General features: G+C 27.3%; 1 protein-coding gene across 2 annotated transcripts in view; it reads right to left on the bottom strand.

Annotated features, from left to right (window-relative positions):
• foxo (forkhead box, sub-group O) overlaps positions 1-10,091 on the bottom strand; it is a 318,297-nt gene continuing 308,206 nt past the window's right edge. For both annotated transcript variants that reach the window (XM_067053102.1, XM_067053103.1), the window contains exon 5: positions 1-1,304. In XM_067053102.1, coding sequence (XP_066909203.1) covers positions 1,258-1,304 — 47 coding nt within the window. In that variant the 3' untranslated portion in view covers positions 1-1,257. The remainder of the gene's footprint in view (positions 1,305-10,091) is intronic.

Here is a 10,091-nt window from a genome sequence, read left to right as displayed (position 1 = left end):
TATTTATCAGCCAAGAGCAGCACAACTACTGCCATGCTACGCCAGCAATAATTCTATGCATTCACCTAAACACTCTTTCCTTCACATCAATGTAATTTTAACATCAGAAAGAGAAAAGATCACAATGTGCTTTTCAATATATAAATTTTTACAAACAAATATAATTTAAAAATTCAACATTTAATTAAACAATTTCTTTCAGAGCATAAGTACGCGGACCAATATGCCCCATCAACTAGTTCCTATACTAAACACAACGGTACATTTTTACTACTTAATTTTTTTTTTCTTTTAAACATTGATACCTAAATGTATTTCCTAGCAGAAAGGAAAAGTTATTCCTAGTGCCTTGTCCTAAATGTTTTATTTTCTACTAGGAAATCTTTTACATCCATTTCTAAGTTACATTGATCTAAAGCAATAAATGATAACAATAAAAAGAAAACCTAAACGACATCCCTGCACAGTAAGCCTTCAAATAAAATGTACTATATCTCTTAATTTATAATAATATACACCCCATTAATATCACCTAGAATAGTATAATTAATTTGTACAAAATATTGTTGCAATTCTATTTACAGAACTAATTAAATTTAGTTGAAATGAGCCTAATTTATATAGAAAATTAAAATTGTAACTTTGAGCTTATACAATTCATATCCAATTAAAAAATAAAAATGAAGTAGAAAGTTTCGGTATAGTATCTCCTAATAATTTAAATAATAATGGGATCTTTAATAAACAAAACAATTTAACTTAAAATTAATTGCTAGTTTGAGCCTTTTACATTATCACTAACATTTTTTAATATTTTATTTTTATTTAAACTTTGAATATTTTATAAAGAACAATTCGAAAAAAAAAATCAGATTAATTATATAAAAAAATAAAATAAAACATGGCTTTCTTCCAAATAACAATGGCAAAATAAAGACAATCTTTATTATAATTGACAGACAGGAAGTCTTGAAGACTTCCATCAGTAAAAGAAATTGGCACATTCTTAGCACTTTGTCTATAGCAATTGACACAATTAAATGGCATCATTTTAATGATTGTACCATACGGACTATCAGTTATTTTATTGTTATTTTTTTTTGTTTTTTTTTAAATTAAACATTTAAAACAAGTTATTGTACATTTTATCATTACTATTTCATGTGTATGGATGGTTCGTCGGAAATGTTAAAAGCCTGTGTCTGAACTATCTGACGAAGAGCCTTGTCTCCATTTGAACAATTCGTTGTTGAATCATCATAGAGCAATGGTAAACGACCAGGGCCAAGTTCCATCCTTTGGATCTGTAAATAAAAATAGAAAAATCAAAATTATTAAAATTTAAGTTAAAATACTTAAAGTTAAGTAAATATTTCTGTGAAGTATTTTATCTTATAAGACAAAACAATAATCTCTCTATTATATAAAAAACGTTTTAGTGATTACCATGTAATATTTTATTTTACAGTTATATTGTAAATCACAGTTATACAATTAGAGAAACGAGCAGCACAACTAAATGAACAGTTTTATAATTTGTAAAATGGGGGTTGGTCTGCCGTTAGGTGGACAAGGGGTACACACCTAGTATCTTTTAAAATAAAATTACTGTTTTTACTATGAACAACTTTATTTTTTTTAACAGTGGGATTCTTATTTACTTTATTAGTAAAAAAAGATTTTACATATATATAGTGATGTATGTTTCAAGAACTTGTAATGTTTTTATATGTAAAAAATTGTGTTTTTGGAGAATATTTAATAGAAATTTTAAGTAAGTTTTTCATTGAATATTGATTTATCGTTTTAGATATCATTCATACATGCAAATAGTGATAGAACTCAAAAATGCAGCCTGAGAACTGCATTTTTGAGTTCTATCACTCTTCGAGCAAGTGAGGAACATAAAACTACCAATGAAACTAAATCTAATCAGAATGTGAGAGCTTGAGAAAATTGACTTTAAAAAAAAATATATAAATTTTTTATATAGCAACACTCCAGTCACAATATGTCTACAAAAACAATGTTTGAAAAAGGTCAACATAGGGTTGAAAGATTATAAAAATTTTAAATACAAATGGATGTTAATGAAACTGATAATAAAGAGGCTTGTGATCTAAATAGTGAAGTTGATTGATATAAAAATGTAAATAGCAAATAAATCAATTTTATTGTCTAATTGATAATAGCCAAAGGGCATAATGTATGAGAAATATAAAGTAAGTTAAGAGACAGAATAAGAAGAATTTGTGTTTTAAATTAATTAAACAAGAAATTAATAAATAATAAAAATTCAAATATATATTTGGCCTCCAAATTTACAAACAAGAAATAGATTCCAATAAATCTAAATGCACTGATTCAGTAACTCTTTTTAAAATTTGACAGACTAAAAATTTCACATAACTCTAAAATAAGAAAAAAAAGAATATTAAATTTAAAAAATATTAAGGAAAACAAGCATCTGTTTGAATGAGAAATACATTTTCTCCTTAATTAACACAAAAATATTAATTGTATGTAAAAAAAAAATTTACTTATGTCCTTTATAATTACTCAAAGTAAAATACTGTAAATTATAATACAATGGTTTAATATTTTAATTAATTATTATTACATCATTAAATAACAAAAAAGTTGTTCTCAAATGATTAACCTAAAAAAAATTTAGCAAATGTTAATGTCAGTTTTCAAGGGTCATATTAATGTGACCTGTAAGTTTGTGTTCCAGCTATAAAAGAAATGGGCAAAGCTATATTACTTTTCGTATGATATTTTTAAAATTATCTAACATAACAATAATTTAAGGACTTGATGGCCAAGCAGTTGAGGCAAGAGTCATACAGCACTTGGTACACAACACTGTGGGTTCGAATCCGACTTTGGTCAGTCATTATTTACTCAGAGAGGTCTTGAGAAATAAATGTTGGCATTACCACTGCTATGATTGTATAGGTTTTCAGTAGAAGGCTAGACTTGAGCCAAAAAATAACTTTTCAGTGAAATTTCTCATTAAAATGATAAACGCCTATTCGATTGAACCTAATTCCTCTCCTTTAATTATATTTGAACCTTTCGCCATTCAGAGTAATATTTCTTAATATTATACACGCTTTACAATAAATTAAAATATTCCTTTTTTATAAACGTTTTATATCTTATATGTTTATTGTCGAAATAGTTTTGATTTAAGACCGTGGGAAAGTATTTCATTTAGGAATTGACGATTCGGAATGAAGATGATTCCAGGGCGTGACACATGCGTTCGACTGGGGGATTAACCCTTCTTCAGAAAGAGGATTATATTGTGAAATGGTTTTCATCCTAAACCCACGACGTGTCCCCCCCTTGTAGTGTTAATATCAGATTTTTATTTTCTATTTTTTTATTTTCAAAACGCGAACAAACGAACCAGTGCTTCATAAAATATAGGAATAAAAATAAAATATTATACAGCGAAACTATTTCATCCGTCATACAGTGGTGTACGTCAAGAAGTTGTTGCTTTAAAAATAACAAAAAAATTAAATTAAGTTGAGATACCACGTAAATTAAATTTCGAGGATCGTCTTGTGGTACTTAGACTATAGTACAAGAGCCGGGAAGAAAAAAAGGCAGTTATGTCACCCACATTTTTTATTACTTTAATGAAAACTACGTATAATTACTAGTCAAAATTGATGAGTCTGCCAAGTATAGGTAGGAGGAAAAAAAATGGCGGCTGTTTCAAAACCTTAAAAAAAACATTAATTTTTCATTCGGAGCTCTATATCTCAAAAACTACAAACTACACTAGAAAATCTAAAACAACATTATTTAAAGAAGAGTAAATTTTCTGAAACATAAGCCATAATAGAGATATTTACGTCCAATAGTTCTCGAGATATAGCCTTTTAAAAAGCAACATTTCATAAAAAAGTTAGTGAATCTATTTTGAGAAATCTATATCTCAAGAACTATGTGACCTAGAGGTGTCTATTAGCACTCAAATTAAAGCTAAATATTTTTTCTATAATGTAGTTTATGACCTTTGTTTTCGTAGGAATAGTAATTTTCATGATATTTGCTAAAATAAATTGATTTATAGTTGTTCGGACAATAAGTTTGATTTATGAAAAAACTTTATTTCAGAAACCATTGGCCCAACAGATGTCTGCCAGCTATCAAATTAAAGCTAATTAAATTTACTATAAAATAGTGTTTATAATGTCTATCTTTGTAGGAGTAATAGTTTTTATGATATTTGACAAAATAAAGTAACAATGTTAATTTCTAGTTCTTCGGATAAAATGTTGGATTTTTGAAAAAATATATCTCCAACACTCAAAATAAAGGAAATTTAACTTACTATAAAGTAGTTTATGACATTTATCTTCGTAGGGATAGTAGTTTTTATGACATTCACATATGAATATAAATTTGGCAAATGAAAATTTGTCCGAACAACTATAAATCAATTTATTTTAGCAAATTTCATGAAAACTACTACTCCTCTAAACGACATTGACTACTTTATAGCTCATTAAACTAGCTTTAATTTGAGTGCTAATAGACATCTGTACGTCAAATGGTTTTTGAGATATAGATTTTTCAAAATAAATTCACAAACTACCGATCTCTCAGTACTTTTCATACAACATTTTTATGAAATGTTTTTTAACAACTTTTTAACAAGCTATATTTCGAGAACTATTGAACATAATTAGCTCTGTTAGGGCTTACATTTTAGCAAATTTACTCTACCTTAAATGATGCTCTCTTAGATTTTCTATTGTTGTTGGTAGTTGTAAAGATATAAAGCTCCGAAAAAAAAATAAAAAAGCCGCCATTTTTTATTTCCCCTACCTATATTTGGCAGACTCATCAATTTCGAATAGTAATTATACCTAGTTTTCAATTAAGTAATCAAAAATTGGGGTGAAATAACTTTTTTCTCCTCTTGGGTTCTTGAACTACTACTACGGTTCCCCCACCCTGGACTAATTAATAAAAAATTGGCAACGTGGTCTCAAAGAGAAACCGTGGACGGTCCATGGATGGATTTTTTTATTCAATTTTGGATTACACGTATCTTAAAACGTAAAGACATAGATGTTGAGGGAGGATTTAATTTTTTTTTTAATTAACACACTGGCTACACATTAACTAAACGTTTCTTAGTGCTGCCAATTCCTAAATAGTGAGTTTGCACAATAATATTTTGTAAATTGTTTCCCTAACAGAGGAATGAGAAGTCTTGATGGGAAATAAAATTTGTCTGCGTCCGAAGTGGAGAAGTTCCGTAATGGAGGGGATCGAATATATCAAATTAGTACTTTATTGTCCTGTATGTTAATAAGATTATCCATTAAAAAAGGAGGGAATCCACTCTATTTAAAAAATTTTCTGTTGTCCTCACGATTAAAAAAATGAAGCGAATAAGGTAAATATAAATAAGACAGCTTATTTTTTTATTTATTATTAAATAAATAAAATGATAAAAATAATAATTTTTAAAAGTTACAAAACTTATTGGACTGATTTGAAACTTTGTTAAATAAAGGATAGATAAAATAAACAAAGTGTTTTCCAAACATTTTAATCAAATAGCGAAAAGATAATCTAATTAAAAACAAAACAAAATAACTAGAAAAAAATTATACTAAATTAAGATATTGACTAACTATTGTTAAGCGGATAATGATAACATGATGTCAAATACTGTCGAAATGTATTTCGTATAATCTTGCAAATATTTCCCACCTGTAAATATCCGAAATATTTTCCTCTTTGATTCGGGGGATCGTTATCCATAGTACATTATAAGATTTCGGCGAAAAACGAGTTAGCTAGAAAATATATATATCGAGTTTAAATCATATATATATTATTAAAATATATATGCAGACGTTATATCGAGTATTTTTTATTGTATGCCCGGACTGTTTAATGTTAAGTATGTTTTAACTATTTATTTCAAGAAAACTATAACTTAATATTTTATATGTATCAATATTACAATCATCTATTTTATTTTCATAGAACTGACAGATCCTAACTTTAAGACTAGACGCATTAATAGTAGAAAAAGGTGAGTTATATCACCTCAATTTTTTATTACTTTAATGATTATTATAGTTAGTATAATTACTAGTCCAAATTGATGGGTTTTTCGACTGTAGTTTGGGGGAATAAAAAATGGCTTTTGTTTCAAAATGTTAAAAAAATTTTCATTCAAAGCTCCATATCTTTGAAACTGCTTACAGCACAAGAAAATCTACAAAAAAATCATTAAAATTAGAGTAAATTTACTAAAAACTGAGTCATAACAGAGCAGTTAACGTTCAGAGATACAGTTTTTAAAAGCAACAATTCATAAAAAATGTACTAAGTGAATTTATTGTGGGAAATCTTTATCTCAAGGGCCAAGAGACGTACAGATGTCTATTAGTACACCGATTAAAAATAATTTAATGCGCTATAAAGCAGTTAATGACGTATATCTTCGTAGGGATAGTATTTTTAAAGATATTTGCTTAAATAAATTGTTTTCATAAGCAAAATTCATATTCAGAAGCAAATATCATATAAAAAACTATATGTACGAAAATAAACGATTTACACTACTTCATAGTAAATTAAAATATCTTTAATTTGATTACTGGCACTCATTTGTTCGTCCAATGGGTCCTTGAGATATAATTTTTCAAAAATCAAGAGTTTTGTCCCAACAACTAGAATTCAATATTTTTTAAATTTATTCTGGGAAATATGAAAACTACTATTACTCCGAAGATTAATGTTAGTAATTACTTAATAGAAAACTAGCTTTGATTTGAAATGTAATAGACATCTGTACCGTCTAATGGTTCCTGAGATAAAGATATCCCATAATAAATTGACGAACTACTGATTTTTCGTTATGAAATTTCGCTTTTTAATAAACTCGAGAACTATTGGACGTAAATAGCTATATTATAGCTAACGTTTCAGAAAATTTACTTTTCCTTAAATAATGTTCTTTTAGATTTTCTAGTGTTGTTGGTAGTTTTTAAGATAGGGAGCACCGTATGAAAAAATAATTGTTTTTAACATTTTGAAACAACTACCATTTTGTATAGCTCCTAACTACACTTGGCAGACTCTTCAATTTTACTAGTAATAATATTTAGTTTTCATTAAAGTAATACTAAATTGGGGTGAAATAACAGACTTTTTTTTTCCACCGGCCCCTCTTAAGCAACGCGACGCGAAATTTCAATTGAAAATAATATCTTAAATATATCGTCACAGAATATTAATATTACAAAATATGTATTATTTATAAAAAAAAAATTCTTTCTCATGTCTGTGCATTTGTTTAATATGCTTTCTGAATCAGTTAATTACTTTACCATATCTTTGCCTTGTTTCTGAAATTCATGTCAAAAATAATCTCTTATTGATAACACACTTAGTAAATTGATAAGTTACTGTTAGGTTTTTTTCATTTGCTACAACTTTTATTTTATATAAATTTATATTTTTTTGAGTGTATCAGTTACATATATATATTGGTATTATAAGGTTGATGAATAATAAACAAATATAGATTATATGTGTTATTGAGTTTAAAGGAAGTTATGCTGTTATTATTATGAACTAAATTCATTTTTAAAGGAATCTTTAATTTATTAATTAATTTTATGAGATTTTATGGTTCTATTCAATTTTCTTATTTTCCAATCTTCACCCAAATTTTCTTTTGAACATCACTTATAACTTGATAAAGCACCGTATTGAAGTAAACAATATATAGTTACAAAAGTATCTAGTGCTTGAACAATGTAATTATTCTAAGAAAATTTTACAATAGAATAAAAGTGTTATTTTTTATTATATTTCATTCATTACTTTTTCATCCAGTCATTCATTTATACTAATTAATGTTTTAAAATCATAAATACGCGTTGGAAGGTTTAATGAGTCTCAATAGGTTCATGTCTTGGATATTACGTCGAAATTTTATGTAAAATCGCCTTAAACTGTAAAGTGTCACTTACTTTTACAATTAACTAAAGAAGAAAACATATGTTTTCGTGTATCCAAGGTTGCTATAACAATAGTCGGGACTTGTGGACAAGGATAAAAGCAGCCATAGAAACAAGAAAATAGTAAGATGGTTATCCGTCAACAATAATAAAGAAGTAGTCGTTTCGAACAGAGAATTAATTTAAGTTAAAAGTAGAATGGTAAATGAAAGTTAACTGATGTACGCACCGCAACAAATTTTTTTCATGTAAAATTTTGAAGTTCAAAGTTAATAAGTCAAGTTTTAGGGGTGGTTTTCAACTTTATCATTTTTACATCATCTTATTAGTTTATTTAATAATAATACTAAATTTTGAAGTGTTTTTATGTCTTTGTCATCATGTATCAGTCACATTTTTAGAATCTGATACTCCGCTATGGACTACTAAGGCAAGAAATTTGTTGCTTTTTTTTCCCCCCCATTTTGTACAAATTCCCGTCTTATTTACTTTTTGAATAACAAAAATGAAGTTTCAAGGAAAATATATATATATATAAGACTTTAAGGTGAAAACTTTTACAAGTGCTTTTGCTCTAAAATTTCAAAATCTAGGAAAACTCTATTCAGGATTTTTCAAGGCTTACTAGTATAATTTATTTTATAACAAAATTTGAATAAAAAAATTAATTTTAAAAATTTGATATGATATATTTTGGCCGATCTTGATGTTTATTGGTGTACTGAAACCAATAATTAACTCCGTTTTTTAGCTCCAGGCACTAAACTGAACAGTTTAAACTTTTTATAATTTCTACTTTCTACTAGGTCTGTTATAATTTGTGATATAAAATAATTTATTTATGGCTGGTTAAATACATTTTTTATTGCCTTCAAATTTAGATGAAAAAAAAATTGAGTTCATTTTCTGATCAAGTACGCCAATAAAACATAATGATCAGTTAATAATTATCAAATTCAATTTCTGGAAGTTTCTTTTTGTAGAGTAATTATTATTATTATTATTTTATTTTTATTTTTTGTGAGTGGGGTGAGAATTGTGGTCCTTCTTACTATCAATTAACCTTTTCCGACCATTCACCTACTACATATGTATTAATGCAGATCCCACTTATGGAAGGGTGGGGGGATGGTAATTAGAGGGGGAGAAGGAGAAGGGAGAGGGGAGGTTTATTCTAATGGCGGCCGCTGGGCGGGGGCGGTGGCGCCAGGCGGGAGTTCGGCGGCGCCTCGGATCCTACCTAATACCTCCAGGTCAATATGTCACCTCCCCCCTCAGGTCTGTCTGTCTGTATCCAAGGGGGAGTTAAGATCTAAGGGGTCGTCTCACAGCCTCTATACGTCTTTATATAATTATTTATATATATATATATATATATATATATATACACACTGTATGAGTGTATATTTATATATACACTCATACAGATATACACAACTTAAATATACTTACATGTATTTTTTTTTTAGTAGAATTAATCTTTGATTATTGGAATTTAATCAAAATATTAAGTATATTCAATTATATAATAATTAAAGCATATATTTACAACTGATTTATTACATATACTTTATTCATTACAACTGATTTATTATATATATACAGGTACACATACATAAATACTCTTCACACTTCTGTAACGTTCTGGCCGTTTCTATTGGCCATTTTCTTCTTCAGTCTACTCAAAATATTAAAAGCTATTCGTTTGACCATCTGACCTTCACCTTTTATAAATTTTAAAAACTTATTTAAAATCTCATACTGCCTTAAGGACAAAAATTAAGAATTAAAAATAAAATGGTTCTTAAGTCATATGTTTTTTCTTCTAAGACGTTTCGGTGAAACTGTCCACCACTTCAGGATCTATAATAAATTTTTTTTGATAAAAGCACCATGTGCCCCATTATTATTGAGTGAGTCAAAATTGATAATTAAATTTTAATTTACAACAATAGCACTTTGATATGGTAAAACATATGGATTAAGAATCATCATATTTTTATTTCTCAATTTTTGAACTTAATGAAATATAAAATTTTTAAAAATATTTTCAATAATACAATTCAGAGAAAAATAATA

Source organism: Halyomorpha halys, unplaced genomic scaffold (assembly GCF_000696795.3).
Source record: "Halyomorpha halys isolate HHAL.00 unplaced genomic scaffold, Hhal_1.1 Scaffold4.1, whole genome shotgun sequence".
Taxonomy (NCBI): domain Eukaryota; kingdom Metazoa; phylum Arthropoda; class Insecta; order Hemiptera; family Pentatomidae; genus Halyomorpha; species Halyomorpha halys.
The sequence above is the reverse complement of the archived record's forward strand: the minus strand, read 5'-3'. Positions and strand labels throughout refer to the sequence as shown.